Below are 19,236 nucleotides of genomic sequence, written 5' to 3' on the forward strand. Positions count from 1 at the left end.
CTACAACCCTCTTAGTAATTTAAGCATGAGCAGCTACAGATTAAAGCAAAAAAAAAAAAGTGTTCTTAATAACTGGAAAAGGACAAACATGGGATGATCAGGAAGATGAACAAAAAAAGAGGTAAACTGTTGGAGGCCCAGCAGATGTAGAACCTGAATGAAAGTAATTAGTAAATAAATTTTTTAAAAAACATCCAATTTGGCCCTCTAAACTCATTAAAAAATTGGAGAATAAATATTATGGGTAGATCAGTAGAGCACAGTCCCAATTTAAAACAGGCCAGCCAATTAAGCAAGAAAAGTTACTTCTATTTGCCAACGTCTCACAGCAAGGGCAGACTGTGAACAACTGATGACTTAATTGGCTCATTAAAAACTTCTGCTTACCCACTGAAGCACGAGGGCCTGGAAGTCAGGAGAGCTCTATTCTAGTCCCAGCTCCAGCTCACTGTGTAACCTTAGGCAAGAGACACAGGAGCTCGTGCTCTCAAACGCTGAGTACATACAACTGAACGAAGTAAATGGCGATTAGGATTTTTTTTTTTTTCCCAGTTGATGTCAAGTTCTGAAACACTGTGAGTTTGGTAAACAGACCATGAAGCAGTCCCTTTAATTCTTCAATTACAGCCAGCAAGCCTTTACCTGAACAGGCCTCGGTTTTACTCAGAAATTGAAACTCAGATGCTAATCTGAAAATTTCTTTTTTCAAAGCCTATGTCGTGAATCACTGAAGTGAAAGCCAATGAAGGTGATCCCCACTCCCTACCTCAATTAGTAAGAGACAGCTTGAGTAGGTCACTAAGTAGATAACTTCTCAATGCTCTTATCTTGAATTCTGAACACGGAGAACATTTCACCCTCAGTTCCATAAATTCCTGTAATATTTTTTATATATACATAATATATTATATTCTGCCCACATCAGGTTATTTACAACCATCAGGTAACAGCAACTGCTAAACAAAACTGATTTTGATCTTTTTCTCAGGTATGAGGAAAAAAACACATATAAAGCCTGTAAAAGATGGTACAAAGGCAGCTGCTGCACATGACATCTTTATCTGATCTTACAGCATTTTTATGTAGTCTTCTGTGAAAACAGGCACAAAAATAGAGACAATGGGAGGAAAAATCAAGTAATTTCCAAAATAACAACTGACAGACTGATTACCCGAATCTAAAGTGACAAAACGTAGTCCTGGAAAACGATAGCTACACACTTGTTCCCAGGTCTCAATAGCACCACCCCACCAGACACACAAACTTGGAAGACAGTATTGAAATGTGCATAATTAACAGTGAGGCAGAAGCACAAAGAACATGTATTTCCTGTTCTAGTGAAGTCTCCCCCAAGGATTTCTAAAAAGTAAACTATGAAGCAAACCAATAAGCACGGAAATGTGAGGATACAAAGAAAATCAATACACACACATGAAAGGCAGATATGAAGAGAAAGCTTCTAAAAGACATGCCCACAGGACACAGCATCTTACACCCACACGGAGATCTGGGCACCGTGCTATTGAAAGCTGCTGAATAATAGGTTTATAAAAGATGGCCACCTACTGCAAATGTTTCGGAAATCAAAACGACTTTCCATTGCAATGGTATCCCTTAATGACTCCTGCTGTATCTCAAATATGATACTTATACCACATTGCTCTCTTACTGTCAATGAGAATTCAAGATCAAAGGAAATGCATTCAGCATAACATAACACAAAGGAGGTGGTTTTTTTTTTTTTTAAAACCTTTCAAAATCCAGATGTTGTCACAAGACCTGTGTTTGATTTTCCTAGGAAAATTAAAAAAGCTACTCTTCTATGCCCTTATCAGTACACTGTTAGGGCACGAAGCATACCCAACTGTTCGGAGGAAAAAATGTCTGTATTTCAACCCTCTTTCCCAGTTTGCCTATATCACGCTAGCCTAGGCAAGTTGGCTGTTTCTTTTACATCCTTGTCATTACAAGGGCTGCAACCTTCTAAAGGAATCCTGCGATGCTGTAACATTTTGCATTTCATACGCTGGAGTGAGTCATCCCCAGTACATTTATAGCCAGAAATGAACGGCCGCAGCAGCGCTGCCCAGGAGATAACACCCAGCTCCCGCGTCCGCAGGGGCGGGCAGCATGCGGCTGTGTACCCAGACACACAGAACAAACCCTTTAAGAAGAAACCTTTCAAATCATATTGCTATGCACACATCTAAACAGTATACACACGTCACTACCAGTTTCCTCATCTGGGTTTCCTTTATTCCTTCGGCCTCTGTTGCACTCATACTTGCACAAGAGAATCCCAATCCTAACTGGAAGCTCCAAGAGGTTTCCGTAGCACAAACTGCAGCACTGCTCTCCCGGGCTAAGCCCTGTCTCTCATTTGCATGCTTCTTCAGAGTGTCAGCAATCTCTGCTTTGAAACAAATTCCCTGAGTCCAATACAATTTAATGGGGTTTAAAAGCGTGTTTCTATTTTTGGATCTCAAATGCTGGCAGGTATCTACTTCCTTACTTCTGATGAGTAGTTCCTATTTTGAACTACGGATGGTGGAGCCCTCCTATTATTCCATCTGTGGCAGATTTGTTTTTAATTGCTGAGCATCTGCAGTTGAAGAGGTCTGCAGTCCTTTTAAGCAGCTGAGCAAAGAATGAGCAGATGGTGTCAAACACAACAGTACTAAAAACCAAACAAAAAACCCTCTCCTAGATTTGCTTTTTTTTTTCTTTTTTTAAATAAGTAATTCTTTGTTTGAGAAGCATACTACAATTAGCCCAGAGAAATTAAGCACCTTCGCAATATGCTGATATTATAGCCTAAACATTTTGAACAAACCACTTACAATATATTCTAGCCTTTCTGAACAGTATTTTTATAGAATGAGCTGAAATTGTGCCACAAATGCTAACTATTATTTAATTCTGTTGGAAATAAATATTAAGCAGAAAAGCATGTGTCTTTTTGTTAACAAGTAACGGTAAGCAATGATTATCTTCAACTGTCAATTAAACATAGCACCATTTTAAGACATTACAGAAAAAGCCATTTTCGCTCTAAAAATTTTACATATCCCACTGAGGCTGTTCCAGGTTTTATAGCCTTCACCTATCCCTATTTATGAGCAATGAAGAGAAAGGGGACTATTTAACGTGAGTAAATATATCACTGTTTCCCAGCCCTTCATCTATCAGAGGTGGATAAAATCTCACGCGGGTATTGTGAAGATAAATACATTAAAGGACTACAAGTGACTTGCATGTATAATAACGGATGTCAGAAGTAGCCTATAGAAACAAGACACAGTGGAACACTTCCAAAACAAGACGTGCTCGACCTGCCATCGTGCTGCAGCGTAACCACCTCCAGCTTCCTTCCACCGCTCGGCAGCGCCGACAAACCGCCTCCTGCTGCTCTACCAGGTAAGAACTCGCATTTTGTTTCATTTCAGCAAAGCAGCCCTTTATCTCCATGGAGTATCGAACCATACCTAATTGTTATCATGTCTCCACGATCTCCTTGAATGTACCAGCTGCAGTTTACAGCTGGAGGATAGTTCAATGGCCAAGAAGGACTATAGATGACTCCCCGTCTCTCTGTGTGCTGTTCCAGTTCTCCACTGCAAGCAGCTGTTAATAAGGGGGGAAAAAAATATTATTGTTAGTGCTTTGCCTAATCAACAATTCACATTAGCTACAAGAGCTTTCATCAATTTTGGGGGACTGCAGACAAATGAGAGTCAACAGTTTTACCACTTTCTTCCCTGCCCAGTTTTTAATTAAAACACCCGCTCTAAGTGTTGGTAAGCATAACCTGCATTTCAATGCAGCATCAATCAATAACCTTGTATGAATCTACCAAAGGCTACAATCAATGTTACTGCATGGATCTGCCAAGAGGATGTAACACAGAAATCCTTCTTACCGGCTCTCAAAGCCTGGGTACGTCACCCAGCGGCTGGAGAAGATCCATATTCAGTGAAAAGTATCTACAAGCTCATTTTGTTGTACCACATTTCTGGACATGTTGTTTATTCTCCTAACTATACGACAGACCTGAAGAGTTTGTAATGGTTACCACAACAAAAAAGAAAAAAGTAAACTGGACTCCAGTGTCAAATGCTTTCATTGAACATTACTAAGTACTCTAAATTCCTTCTGAACTCCCATAGATAGGAGAAATTTTCCAGGCAGGGAAAGGAGCAAATAGGGCTGAATAAAGCACAGTATTTTCAAAGCACTTCCAGTTCTTCCTATGGAAAACAGCAGGCCAATTAAGGCTACATCAAATACTTATAATTTGTAATTAAGCAATTCAAAAATGAAAGCGAAATGTTCCAAGGACAACTGGGAAAGCTGTTCTGATGGGAAAATGTACTCTCAGCAGAGTACAGGAGGGGAAATTCTGTGTAATGCAATAGCTACTCTGAACGTCCTCCAAAAATATTTTTAAAACTATTTTTGAAACAAATGACTATCTGGAGCGTGACTTGTGGATTGCAGATGAATATTCCAATCTTTGACAGAAGCTTACTTTCTCGTAGCTTAAAAAGGTGTCAAGTAAAAAAAAAAAGGTTGCCTATACCTCAAGTTTCCTCATATGCACACGCATCCAAATATACTGCATTATAAATTTTACAGCACTGCTTGAAATTCAGCCACATAAACACATCGTTTTCAGCTCAGAGACGGGATGAGCCGTGGCTGCACCGGGGCGAGGGTGAGGCGGTGCGCGGGCTGCGGACGGGCCAGGCTGCCGCGTCTCCCCACCCGTCAATCTGTGCCCGGCTCTATCCCGCTTGCTCACAGTAAGCACTTTTGAAGTGAAAGCCACAAGAATATAAAAAGCACGAGGCAAGTAACTCACCTGAGGCACAACATACAAAAAGCCATTATTTTTACTCTCCAGGCAGGGCATTCCAATGAAACATATGCATATAATTCCTACTAGTTTCAAAGGCCGCAAAAGCACACAGAATACATAAATACATGAAAACATCTATTTTCCAAATAAATATTTTGCAGGAAAGCCATTACAAAAAACAAGAACATTTTTGTTATCATGTTTCTAAAACGAGAGAGGCTCCACGCTAGATGCTGGCAAAATACTGAGATGCAGATGGAAGTATAGAATTATGAAAGCAAATGTAAGATCCACGGGACTTTTCAACTCTAGTTCTCAGTTTGTTTAGGTCTATAAACGTGCTCCTCCACACACTTGTCACTGCATCAACATACCACAGCGGCATAAGAGGATCTAGAGCTCGCAAACACGCAAAGGGAGCTGGAAAGACTGCATTTCCTAACTGCCAGGTGACTAAAACTTCTCAATTGGAAGGAAACAGAATGCACAGAGCAGAAAGAGCAAATACACCAGACAGCACTATCCAGAGGCTTCCAGCAACAGCTCTGCAAATACTTCTGGTCCCCTTGTACCAAATACTGTCCTGGACTAATACCCCATATTCATAGGATATGCATTAGAACAGAACCATAACTACACAAAGCTTATTTTAGTCTCCATTCTGAGGAAGCCCCATTGATGCGCTGGTCACTCTGTGTGAGCGCTTCTACTCACACATTCATCAGTGCAGTTAAGCAGAGCTATTATTCTCCCAAATACTCGTTTCTCAGTTTTAGGAGGAATTTACAAAGATCCTGAGCAATAGTTATTTGAAGCATCACAGCTTTTTTGAAGTAACATCACTAGCATTTTTTCTTTTGCAATAATGTCCCGTTTCCTAATTGGTAAGCGGTGGATCTGATGTAACATGACAGCTCAGGTTCTCAGTGAGAAATGCTTTTTCTTATTAACACTGCACATCTGCTACAAACGTGGGACATGTAAAGAAGAACAGAAAAAAGAAAAAGATTTTCCATTTTAACAGAAGAATTGTAGCTGTGAAAATCAAAGGACATGAGCAAGGCTGCCCTGACACTATATGCCATTTTGGGCAGTTCATCTGACAATGGTCATTGTTGCTCAATTCTTTCCCCGTGGCTTTACCCCTCTGACATATAATAATAAGCGTTCCAGACTTGCCCTACTCAAAATTAAAGGGACATCTACTTCACTCTTACAAGGGCTCCTGATTTGAACGAACCACTAATCTGAATTCATGTCACCAAAACATAATTACACTATTTTAAGGATATGCCCACAGTCCCCTAAACCTGTTGGAGCAAAGCGGGGACACACACGCATCCACCCCCCAAAACTGCAGTTGTGTTTACCCACACCTCACTTAATTGCCTTATGCTTCTGATGCCTTCCGTTTCCCATCGATGCTCATTACTACGAGATTTGTGATATATCAACAGATCTTCCCAACCAGTCGTCTGCCTCCACTCCTTGTGTACCGACTGCTGCGTGGCTGATGGGGCAAAGCACCCAAGCGCCACTTCCAGCAGCTCTTCTTCCACCTACTCAAATTTTGAAAGAAAAACATGTACTAAACAAAGCCTGCAGTGGCTGGCAACCAAACAGAAAAACCACACAAGGGCACAATTTCATACTGTTGGGGTTTCAGCGTCAATAAAGGGGCCCCACTTCCCTCTTCAGCTCCTGGCCATGAAGTTCGCAGAATCACATAGATGCACCAGTATGGTGCTATTAAGTTGGGCTTCAGCATGACAGCGTGATTCCTTCAGGAAAATAAACAAAAGCCTTTTCAAATTGCCAAATTTCCTAAAGGAAAGGGAAGTCTCTAAATAGAAAGGTACAGTCCTGGGTTCTGAAGGCCTTATCATCAGCAACAACACACAAGAAGAGCAGTGACAATATTTTTTCAACAATTTTTTTATAACTCTTTCTGCAGCCTTTCTGCACAAACCCAGAAGAAAAGCAAAAACTAAGAGCCCCAAACAGCTTACATTTTCCACATTTAGGATTATTGAAGAAACATAAGAGAATACCAATCCCTGGACTAGCAAACCAACGCACCAAAAATCTTACTAAGATGGTGCTTTTTAAAAAGATAAATTCTGAAGGCAGAAAATAATGAATCTTTATAGATTAAAAATAAACCCAAAACTTTAAACAAATGCCAGAAGAGGTTTGAGCTCAGAGAGTTTCTGTCAAGCAGGCATAAATCTTAATGAGGCTCTTTCTATAATAATCAAATGGATTTCTTCTACTGTAAACAGCTGTAGATTCCCCCTGCCAGTTAAATATGCCACAAATACTTGGCAAGAAAGTTTCCAAAACTTTACACGAATAATATTACTCCAATTTTTGCAAAATCGACTATAACAGAACAGACTTCAAGCTCCACCAGAGGACAGCGCTGGGGACACTAAGCCGTGCAGGAATAAATTTTCAGGTAATCCCAGCAGAAAATAAATCCTGCAGTTTCACACTCCTCTGTGACACCCCGGGGTCTGCCCCAGTCCCAAGGGACACGTCCCAACCATCTGCTCCGGGATGAAGGATGGTTGGCACCCACCACAGGGAACCTTCTCTCAAACCCCAATGCTTGGCAAGACACAACTCCTCAGCAGCTCCCTCAGGGTCAGCAGGAAACTCCCCCCGAGTTCTCCAGCACTCCCTCCAGGAGGGCTTCACACGTGGCTTAATGCCGATCCCTTACACATGCGGAGAAAAGGGAACTTAAGGCTCCCCTTCACCTTATCCAGGCTCCAGGAGGCTGCTCCTGCCCCGGCTACCAGAGCCAGCAACAGCACGGCCCCAGGGTTCAACTCGCCCATCCAGAGCTCGTGCTGGCTGCATCGACAGGCTGAGGTGTCTCGCTGACAAGCCCGGGGACAGGGGCTCAGGGAGGTCTGATCCTGACCACCAGCAGCTTGTCTGGCCTAAAGTCATTGTACAAACACAGCTGAGATGGTGGCTCGACCTGCCTTCTCCACAACTCATTACTTCTGCTATTACTCGCTTTCTGAAAAGAAACTACACTGTACCTTACCGTAGAGATCAACCTTGTAATACACTGCTTTTTCAGGACATGTTTAGGACAGCAAGAATTCCTCCAACTTTTATCAGGGCTTCTAAGGAACATCTCCTGCGAGATGACTCCTGGCAGGGTCACCTGCCTTATGACCGCACTGTCCTCACCCATTACCCTAACTGTTGTCCTCACCCGTTATCCTCCAACACACAGGGAAGAGAACTCACACGTGCATCTCACTATTGCAATGACCTTTTTATGATCATTTTTCTTCCCTGCTCCAGTCAGGCTGTCAGGGGACAAAGTAGCTCAAAAACATGAAGGCTACAGTACTCTGAGATTTTCAGCATGCTTGAAAAAATAAAAGCCAAATGTTACAACTCTGTTTCTAGCAAAAGAATAGCATCCGAGAGCAGTAGAGCCAACTGGATGAAGCATTACATATTTGAGGCTGAGGCAGTATCACCAGTCTAGAGGCCGGACACTGCATGACTACTTAAGCTACACTTTGTAAACTCACATACGATACAGCCAACAGATGTCAAACTCCAACAAAAGCCAAAGAGACATCCAGGCAGCACAGACTAACACATAGATGACATTCTAGATTTTTTCCAGTGAAAGAATGGAAATATTGTGTTACAAACACATGTCCTACATGGTTCATCCACACTTCCCCTAAGCTAAATTTAAGGAAGTTATCTAATCATAAAATTATCACCTTTTCCTGATTTAAACCTTTTCTCAAACCCCCAGGTTGACTTGAACGCTCAAGTTCCCACACTAATCAACCCACCGCCTTAGAATTATTGTTGTGTTTTCACATTTCCTTTCCTCCTGTTTCCCTTATTTGGTTTTTCAGTTTTAAGTTAAATTGCAACCTCTTTGGGCATACAGCATGCCCACCAGGGCGACTGCGGACTAGCAGGCACAAGAGGGCCCTTATCACTAAGGGGACCCTGACTGCAATGTTCCCTGAATGTCAGTAAGTCACAGTGCTGCTACAGAGATGGAAATTACACCAATTCTGGTTGAATTTCCACTTTGACATTCATGAGACATTTTTAACATTCTTGTTTTAGCTCCTCCGGGAATGGGGCACTGTCCCTGGCTTGATATTCCCAGTCACATTTCCTAAACATAGAGTTTTTCCCGAACGTATCAGCACGTACTGTGACCTTAGCCTCAAGCTTACCATTTTTTCCTAGCACAGTGACACCAATGCATCTATAACCCCAGGAAGACGTAGAAGTTCTAAACTTCCTCAAACGTCACTGTTACTCTCTCTCAAACAAAGGTCATACTGTTTTGTTAAAAGATCTCTTTGCATGGGGAAGAAACAGTAACAACTCAAAAGAACAGTAAATACAAATAAGAAAAGTAGGTCTTACCTAATGAGGTAACAGCACTTTCTATTTTCCCGCTCAGGAATAGATTCACTGTGTAAAGACAGAAAAATAAGGTTGAAGCAGGTTGCAGGGGCAGAGGGTGGCAGTCAGAAGTTAACCATTTCTAGGTGTTTGCTGGGGCTTTTATATAAACGCATTGCAGTTCGCCAACAAGAACTTTGGTTATCAACACGGGCGAGTCATGTAATCAACTATTATCCTTCACTGCAGCTATAAAAAAAGTCAACACACAATGTTAGTTTAGTATCTGTCAAACATGCTACCAAAAGAAACAACTGCCAATCTATTCTAAGTTGCCTTCTGCAGTTGTTTATTTTTAATTGGGGAGGACAGAAGAACAATTACACTAAAACATTCGTCATCACAGCTAGTCACTTTACCCACTTAAATGCTGGAAAAAAACTAATGAGATTATTATCTTTAAATAAGTCTCCTCTGAATAAAGCAAAGTTTGTTCCTCTCAGGTAAATGTCACCTTGAAAATAAACTGCTAAAGCTAACATGATTACCTTGACTAATCAAAGCAGTGAAGTTTTCAAAAAGGTCCACTGGCAAAATCAAAACAGGATGAGGCGGTGCTTGCAACACACATCTGACTGACAGATCAGTTTCCAAATACCCTTCACGTTCAAATGAGAAGTCTCTTCTCACAGTGTGTACCATTAGAACGGCCTGGTAAGAGCAGTCATTGCCAAAAAAAAAGATTTCTTCTGTGGCATTGCTTCTCCAGAGGTCAGCGTTCACATGCAATTCCATATTAGTTTCCCCATATATCCTTTAAGGCACTTCTCTAAGGATCACAGCGTATTTCACTAACTGCTCTCATTTTAGCAGTATTCTATAATCTACAGACAGCCTATTAGTAAAATTACAAATATTAAAAAGAATTAGAAAGGTTTGAAAGGTTACCAAAACTTAATTTACAACATCCTACCCAAGCACTCACTTTATTTTGCATGTGTTAAGTCCTAAATCTTTTTATAGTCGATCTGTTGGCAAGCATTTAGTAAAAAACATCATTAAAAAAGAACAATAGGAAAAGAGAGGAAGAGAAACTGTCCCTGTTCCCAACAGTTACTTGGGAAGCTGATGACAATTAACGCTATTTATGTCTCAGAGCAGCGCGTACAAGCGTGGGCCCCATTGTCTGCGACACTGTCCAGACACACCACCAAACAATGACCCAACCACCTTCGGGTACAACTCAAACCAGCACAAGAGGAAAAAAGCACCTACCGCTACAGGGGTGGGAACAGAAAAGCTAAAAACAGTCCCCTCGCTTGCCTGTTGGAGCCCAGCCGCGGCTTCAGTTGGTGGCGGACCTGCACTACCACCAAACTGCAGCAGCCCGTCCTTGACCTACGCCCAGTGGCCACAATTCGGACCTTCTCCCTGCTGAAGCCAGAGCCAAAGGCAGAGAGCGATTTTGGATGGCGCAGGGATGCCGCGGACCTGGGGCCCCACGGCCGGAGCAATGGCAGGGCAGGTCCCTCGCAGCCTTGCCGCCGCAGAGCCCGCAGGGAGACGCCGCTGGGGCGAGGGCAGCGGCTCCCACCAGCCTCCGGCAGTGCGCCGGGGAAGAAGGGCACCGAGCAGCAGCACATGCAACCGGCGGCCTGAGAAGAAACAGGCCTGAGCAGCGGATTTGTGTCAATAAGCATCAACACGACGTTCAAAGGACCTTAACAGCATCAGTTTTATTACATAATTAATGTGGAGTAACATTTGCTGTATGGTAATAACAACATGCCGTGTAATTGTTTCCTCCGTTTCCCGGGCAGCTTGCCCCAACAGGTCAGCATCGTCCCCGGGAGCAACACGACCGCCCTGTCCCAGGCACAGCACGGGCACCGAGCGACCCCGCACCGCAGCCGTGATGGCAGCATGGCGCTCGTCCACACGGCGTTAAAGCACCGCTACTCCTGTAACCATGGCAATGGAGTCATAAAGACGGAGAAGAAATTAGCCAGTGATTAATTCACAAATTTAATTGCATGAAAATTAAAATGTTTCAGTTTGCTCCAAAGAAAGTACACGAATATACTCTGCATAACTGCTGCCGCCACAGCTCACAAGGAGTGTTCGAAGATGCATTGTATAGACGCGTCTGGGTCTGTACTACCGTTCTACAACCTTTTTTCACATTTCCCACCCAAGGCTTCCCGATGGCTGTAACGAACGCAAACTCCCAGGCAGAGGTTCCCTCGCACGGCTGACGAGGGGCCCCTACGCCCTTTAAATGGAAATAAGTAGCACGAAGATGAGGGGCGCGACAGAGCGGGATCGGCCAGCTGAGAACCACGTTACTTTCTCCTGGGGAGCGCTGAACACAGCCCTGGTTTGCCACCAGGACAGAGCCACACACAGCTCTGCACCCCCGACCTGACAGACACCTACGAAAGACAACCCCCAAAAACAGGCTTTTACCTCTGCAAACGCAAAACATGTGCTGGCTGCTGCTGCAAGTTCCTTGCTCTCATTTTCAAACTCTTTCACACTAAGTCAGCAGTCGAGAACGGTTCTTTAAAATAAAGTCAAAGTTTCGCATCAGGTGCTTTCCCCAGCAACTGAATAAGCTGCCGTTTCCAGTATCTGTTTTCCTCACTCTCGGTTTTTCGCTCAAGACTGACAAATGAAACCACCGGCGCGCTGCAAACCAGCGTTTTCTGAAGCGCTCGGCTCACAAAGGTGTCAGAGGCCCAAAAGAAAGAACAACTATTCCCTGCTGGTTTCCTTGTCTCTTGTGAAAACAAAATCTCGTCAAAATAAAAATAGGTGAGAGACTAGGGGTATACTGGAAAGTCTTCTAGATGCTCTTTTTCTTAACTGTTGGGCAGAGTTATGGAAAAGCCAGAAAAAACAGAAATGGTTCAGTTGGCTTGAACTCCACGTAGGAAACTGACTGCGCCATTCATTTGGATTGCTAAATAATTCCCAGGGTGAGGTTTTCGGCTAGGAAAGCGGTTATTTGGATCAAAAGGGAAATTTACATCTTGGCACCTCTGAACCAAATGACAGCTACCAGGCTTTTCCCACAGCCAGAAGGAGAGACACCAGCTTTGCCGTTTTAATTACTTCCTATCTGATAACTTTCTACATCCTCCAGAATTTCTCAAGAACAAGAAACAAAATGGAGAACAGCTGCACCAAACCCGGCTCCAGCCTTTGGGGCGGCAGTTTACAGACCAGGTCCTGAACAGCGATGGTCCCCAGCGGTGCAACGATACAGGCGCCAAACACCACACACAGCCTACGGTGAAACAAAAAGTGAAAGAAAAGAACTGCAAGAAGCAAGAACCAAAAATAACGATAAAAGGAAAGGACAGACAAGCAGGAAGTAAAATATAAAAATAGTTAAAGCAGCAGCATTATATTCTTGTGGGTTCACCAAAGCAGAATACCTTACAAGCTTCCCACCTCTCATGTTTCTCAACTTCCACTACTGTCAGTCGTGCAAGGAATAGGAATAAAACAGTCCAGCTGGAAAGAAGAGCCAGACAGTGAAATTCTGGAAGTCACAGAAAGCAGCAATCTGCTAACTTTTCAACCTGGCACTGCCCACAGCTACATACAAGAAGCGTTCTCACTTAAACTCTGGAGTTTACATAGCCTTTTATTATCTTATTAGTCATTTTAATAATAACTGTGCTGCTTCTGTTAAATAACAGAAGCTTTAACAAAGGTCTGACCAGGCCACAAAAAAAAAAAACCAAAACGGAACACCAAGAAATTCAGAGATAAGGCAGTATCTCTCTCTAACTTTAAACAAACAACGCAGCAGACATTACCCTCATGCTGTGCACATCTCTGACGTGCCTTCAAGTCTCTGCAAAAAAAAAAGTTGTACTAGCCAGAACGGATGTGCAAACCGTTTTGTAGTTTAGATAGCTTTTTACATTGCACTTCCGTTAATTAAAATAGATACATTGGAAGTAACCAGAGCAGCTATGAAACTAACTTCCTACATTTTTCTAGGCAAGCACCGATGTTAAAAAAAAAAAAAAAATACTTTTACAAAAATAGAATGAGCAGTCTGGCCACGAGTACCCGTTTCTGATCATTTATGTAAGGAGCAACACTAACTGTCACTTGGGACTGTTAAACACAAACTCTAATCCACTTTGCGCGCACAGGGCTGCGGGTTTGGCCCGCGGTAGCCACAGGAGGTTGCCGAATGGCCGCGGGGAGGGCGAGAGCGGCCGGCCATAGCCGTGCTGCCCCTGCCAACGCCGCCACCAGACCCTCGGCAGCGCCGAGCGGAGCGGTTGGATTCGGTAACCCCCATTGCTGCGTGCCGCCGGTAACACACGGGGCCTTTCGCTCCCTCGCCCCAGCCGCGGGCTCAACGCCGCTGCCCGACAAACCCACCGCCCCGCCGGGGCCGCGACCAGCCACGGCTCCGCGGCGCGACACAACTTCACACCTGCGGGGAGCCGGGCGGCAGCCACGGCCTCGGGCGGCGGGAGGGCGGAGGGGGACGGGGGGAACGGCGCCTTCCCCGCCGCCGAGGGGAGGCACGGGCCCGGGGGGCGGCCGGGGGCCCCGGGCAGCGACGTGCCCGCTCCGCGCCGGTCACAGCGCCGGGGACGGCACCCGCCATGGCCAAACTTTGTGGGTTTAATTTCATTTTTTAAGCGCTACGCGGGGGTACCGTGGCGGTCTCAAAGCCAAGGGCAAAACGCCGGTTTCCGCAGGGAGCGGGCAGGACTCCGCGGCCCCCCCCCCGCCGCCGCGCACGGCCACCGGCGGGACCCGCGGCCGCGCCGCCCCCGCCCGCTGGAGCGCGAGGGGGGATCGGCCGTCCGGGTTCGGCGTGTCCCCCCCGCCCCCCGGTGACACCCCGCGGCGGGGGAGGAGGCCCGGCAGCCCCGCCGCGCCCGCCGTGCCCGCACTCACCCAGGCAGATGGCGGTGAGCGGCGCCAGCGCGCCCTGCCGGGGCTCCGCCGCCGCCTTCTCCATGGCGGGTCGCCGCCGCCTGCCCTTCAGCGCGGGGGGGAAGCGCGGCGGCTCCGCGCCCGCCTGGCCTCTACGCCGAGCGGCGGCGGGCGGCCCGGGGTGCCGGGTGCGGGGCGGGCGGCCGCCGCAGCCCCATGGCCGCGCCGGGCGCCGCGGGGCAGGTGGAAGCGGAGGGACCGCAGCGGCGCCGCCCCACGTGACGGGCCCGCCGTGCCGCTGCGGCGGCCGGGCCGGGGCCGCGCCGCCCCGCTCCGCCCCGCGCCGCGCACCTGAGGGGGCGCCGGCGGAGCGCGGCCCGCGGCGGAAGGGAGGGCGCGGGCCCGGCCCGCCCGCCCAGCGCCGCGCTTCCTGTCAGGCACTGGGCGCCCCGCTGCCGCCGGGGGAAGAGGGGTCTCTCCGCCCGGCGGGCCGCGGGGAGCCGGCGGGGCCATGGTCGGGAGCCGCGGGTCCCCCGGCCGGGGACGTGGCTGCGGGGGCGGCCGCAGGCGGGCGGGGGGAGCCGGCTGGGCCCGGAGCGTCTTCTGCGGCCGGAGTCTCGTCCCTCCGCGGCCCGGGAAGCGGAGCGCCTCGCAGGCTTCAGGCGGGACGTCCTCGGTGAGGCGCAGCGGGAGCCGGGCCCCAGGAGCCGGGGCGCCCCCGCGGCTCCCGCCGCGGGTCACTCCGAGGGGACGGGCCCGGGCACGGCCAGGCCCCGCCGAGGGCCGGTCCGCAGCGCTCCGGCCGTACCGAGCGGTTGCGTGCCCGCGGCCGGCCAGCGCGGGCTGGATCGATGCGAGCGGCGTAAAACCGTCCCGTTCCGCCGAAAACGGACAGAGCCCGGCGTGTTGGCGGCAGGCAGCCGGGGGACAGTGCACGGGGAGCTTCAGCAGCAGAACAGCGACGGATGGAAGGCCCTTGTGCCGGTGACCGGCTGCTAAAATGAACCAGCTCTGCCTCGCGTATTTCATGAAGTTTTCATTGTTTTCCCGTTTGCGGGTGCTCACGTCCCGTCCCCCCCCCGAGAAAACCAGTGCCAGCTCTTCTGCTGGCGGCACAGCTTCTCTCCAAGGAGCAAACCCCGACGGCGTCGGCGACTGCTCCGGCCTGAGCGCCACACTTTAATTCGACTACAGCTACAACCAACAACAGAAAACTCGGTGACAGCGCCTTTTCTTAAACCACAAAAGTGAGGGCTGTGCTGCAGGGCACAGCTTAAGTCCTCCAGGGCAAAGGGAGGTCTTGCTGCATATCACTGTAGAGACAGCACACATTTCCCTGTGTGCTTTAGAAGAATTGTGTTCTGTGGCCGTATCACAAGAGACACCAAACGCGCAGTCTGTGGGTATTTACAACGGAAACTCTCCGATTACTAAAATAAATAGTGATGGGTAAAATCAACATCATGGAACAATCAATAATGTTATGTTATTGTACCCAGTGAAAGGGATGTAATCCCCAAGTAAAATTCATATAGAGGGGTTTTCCATCCAACCCATAGGTCTAGCGGTGCTGGTGCCACACGCTGAGGAGCTCTCAAGCACGGACCTGCAGGCTCTTTGGGGGGCCATGCAGTAGGTGTGACCTGGCTGCAAAAACAGTGAGAAATTCTGTCACCACCAGGCCCAGGCTCAGCTCTTCGCTCGGACCAGACCTGCTGGAGCGATAGTACTGCAGGGGGGATTCCTGAGGAAGAGTCAGAAAAGCAAGAGAGGGCAGTAAGAGAAACCGAGATGCTGAGGGAAAGCCGAGGCGTTTCTAAAGGAGAACAACCCCTTCCAGCAGCACAGGCACCACCAGTGGGATTCTCGCTGAAGAGATGCCACGACGGAAACCACCGCTGCTGTGCTACATTGAAAGCTTTGTGCTGCTCCAAACTTCTGATTGTCATCTACAAGTCAGGTTTAGATCAGGTACTGCCCAAAACAGGTTAAAAATAAGCACGTGCAGGCATGCCCGTAAGCTTGGGCGATAACAGAAGTGGCTGCAGGGGTGCTGCGTTTCCCAGGCCCATGGCGGGTGACTCGCCCAGCACTGCCCATCATCTGGCCTCACACCAAAGCGCCCTTTGGTGCACACCCAGGTGCGCATTCAGACAGATATTTCAGATATTTGTTAATTACGCCTGCCCCATCGAGGAAAACAGCTGCACAATTCTAAGCATCTGCTTGTATGGTTAAAATACGAGAGAAAAGCATACTTACTTGCCTGGGGTGCCGTGCACTTTAAAAATATTAATTAGAACTATGATCCTCATTTGCCCATAGGCTCATGAGTGTAATTTTAAACACACAGCTCCGTTAAACAAATACTTTCAAATGGGTCTACAATAAAACCATTCCACAGAGCTACTCTCACGGCACTGTATCTTGTTTAAAATTAATCCACTCAGCAGAAAATTGCAGAGTCGGGTTTGGCCAGGGAAATAGAAAAAAAGTCCAAGTTACAGCATGGGAAAGGAAACACCAGAAGAGAAAGAAAAGGCAGAAATGGGTGAGAAAATGCCAGGACCAGGCTGAAACTCTTTTGGGGCAGTGGTGATGACAGATGCTTTCTGGAGCGCCTCCGGGAAGCAGATCGCACTGGACGTGGGAAGCACATTGAAGTCGAAGCGCAGATTCGGGTTCCCTTTTGCTGATGCCTACTCGGTAGTGGAAACCTCCAGCAGAGGGGTGGGAGAGAGGGGCAGCAGTTTGAACGCCTGGAAGCACCGAGTTCACCAAAGGCCATTTCTCAGCACACCGAGGTACTGCTTTATGCCTTTTTATTTCAACAATACAAAGTGTGGCTACAGTAATATCTTGGGGGTTCAGGTGATCCTTATCCTCGCTGAGCTACAGACTTGTGCCTTATCTTAGCAGCCCTTTGATGGAATTATAATAATTGTAATTCACATTTGTCTATCACTCTGGATCTTAATGGATGCCTAATGGATGATTGGCCCGAGGATCAATAGTATCACGTCTTGTCTGCTTGGGATGAGAGAACTGGATGTTAAAATAAATACTTCCACTATGCTAAAGATGCAGAAATAATAAGCAGATCAATACAAACGGGGTTTACCCGGGGTGGGGGCGGCCCCACACGCAGGACGGAGAGGACTGGGCTGCGCTGCGGATGCAGCCTGCTCTCCAAGTACACGTGTCCGGGCGCTTTTTAAGTAGCGTAATAAATCACACAACATTTTCCACAACTAAATTCTTCCTAATCTAACCAGACAATTCTTAAACCTTTAATGGGCCCATGATGGTAAAATCATTTTGTCTGGGTTTTTGAGCAGTAATCTTCAAATTACGGGTCTGTAACAGCAATAATGGAATGTGTCATAAAAGAGTTTTTCCTCAGTGAGTCTAGTATTGTAATAAAATAATGTATCTAGTCACCTCTACATTCTGCATTAACCCTTTTTATGATAATTATGAGTAAAGTGCATCTCTCGCTTCCATTAAATAATATCCTTGCATCTCACTGAAAGAGTAGGCTGTGTAGGACTGAAAGCAAAGCGACAGATGCACATTCGTTTTTAGCAGATTCTATCCATGCCTCTAACTTGTTGTTAAGACAAAACCCACTCAGTTTAAGAATTAATTCTTATCCTTCAGTGTTCATGTGAGACAAAATTCTGAGTCCTGGGTTTCAGTCACGTACTTTTGTGTTCACAGAAATATATGCACAAATCAGGAAATTATGTATGAAACGATACATGCATATGCTCCAGCATCCACTGGCACAGGGGAATTCCTGAACGTATTACAACATCCACACAAACACCTTGAAAACATAACCAGCCACCCCCATTCTATCTGCTCTGCTTCTGGAAGATTCGCAGATTGTTTTATAAGTACTTTTAAAGAGTCTCACCAAGGTAAACTGTCGCTGCAAGCCAAGGGTCCAGCCTTCGTCTCCCGTCTCAGAACACGTGGTACGGAGATGACTCTAGGACATTTCATTAGTAGAAGTTATACATTATATATGCTGGTGCTGTAGGCACGTTCATTCATTTTAATGCTTTGGGCAGAATTGGATCACAAAAAACTCACATAACGCCACGAAAATAAAGCTCTGATAAAGTTTTACCAAGTGTAATCAAAGGATATTACAAGCTATTTTTTAAAATATGCAGTAAAGAGATTAAGACATCATAGAATTGTACAGCAATGTTGACAAAGAGGTTATGGATTTCATCAATATTAGTACTAAAAATGTTAAAATAATTTGGGACCTTATCTTGTCTATGTGTGTAATCTCTGTCTTAGTTTGACTACATATAATTTTATTACATTTTCCACATCAGTTCCCTCTGGATCTAATTTTTGTAACTCATAAAAGCTCCTGCTTCTTTTACAAGCGTCTCTTTCTTTGGATTAATTTGGTTGAGATTTCTTGAAATTAAGACTATAATTTTACCTGTCCCACAAGTTCTTTCTGTGCATTTATCTCTTTTTCACCATAAATCGGTTTCAATGCGAAGGTAGCACATACAGAATCATGTAGATAAGCAAGCCACAATCCCGTATATTTTAATCACCACTGTTCTCTTCTGAAACCTGGCGTTAAAAGAAAAGTTGGTTAGAAAACATGTGGTGTGGTAACATGCATTATTTTTCTCAGTCATCTCGCATGGTTTGCTGCTAGTTTTATTTTTACAAGGGTTCTTGTTGCACCACCACACAACACTATCTGGCTGGATTTGATAAGGTTTACACTTCATGACAACTACACTCTCTGAAAGGGAAGAAAATTCTCCAGGGTACTTGCTGCATCGACTTTAACACTATTCCTGTCTTGATCCATTATAAGTCATTACTGAACTTCACAGTGAACTATTTTCCTTACTTTTCTTTAGGAAGTTGTTATTCATGTATTCTACGAGGAGCTGAAAAAACACTGTTGTAATTTACATTCATTTTATGAAATGTGATGGGAATAAGTATAAGCAACTTGGTATTACAGGAAAGCGAATCCAAATTGTTTGATGGAGAAATACTATAATAAG

The 19,236-nt window shown here is 46.2% G+C and overlaps 1 protein-coding gene across 4 annotated transcripts in view; it reads right to left on the reverse strand.

Moving 5' to 3' along the window:
• The window catches only part of LRP3 (LDL receptor related protein 3), a 28,568-nt gene extending 14,036 nt beyond the window's left edge, over window positions 1–14,532 (reverse strand). Inside the window, exons 1-3 of one of the 4 annotated variants that reach the window (XM_074582957.1) lie at window positions 14,204–14,532; window positions 9,290–9,337; window positions 3,486–3,624 (exon numbers count right to left, since the gene is read on the reverse strand). In XM_074582957.1, the coding sequence (XP_074439058.1) occupies window positions 3,486–3,624; window positions 9,290–9,337; window positions 14,204–14,267 (251 nt within the window). In that variant the 5' untranslated portion in view covers window positions 14,268–14,532. Of the gene's footprint in view, window positions 1–3,332; window positions 3,625–9,289; window positions 9,338–9,816; window positions 13,452–14,203 lie in introns of those variants that run through there. The other 3 variants (XM_074582956.1, XM_074582955.1, XM_074582958.1) reach the window with 3 other exon arrangements.
• Window positions 14,533–19,236: the final 4,704 nt, after the last annotated feature.

The sequence above is a fragment of the Larus michahellis genome, chromosome 4, assembly GCF_964199755.1.
Source record: "Larus michahellis chromosome 4, bLarMic1.1, whole genome shotgun sequence".
Lineage (NCBI taxonomy): Eukaryota > Metazoa > Chordata > Aves > Charadriiformes > Laridae > Larus > Larus michahellis.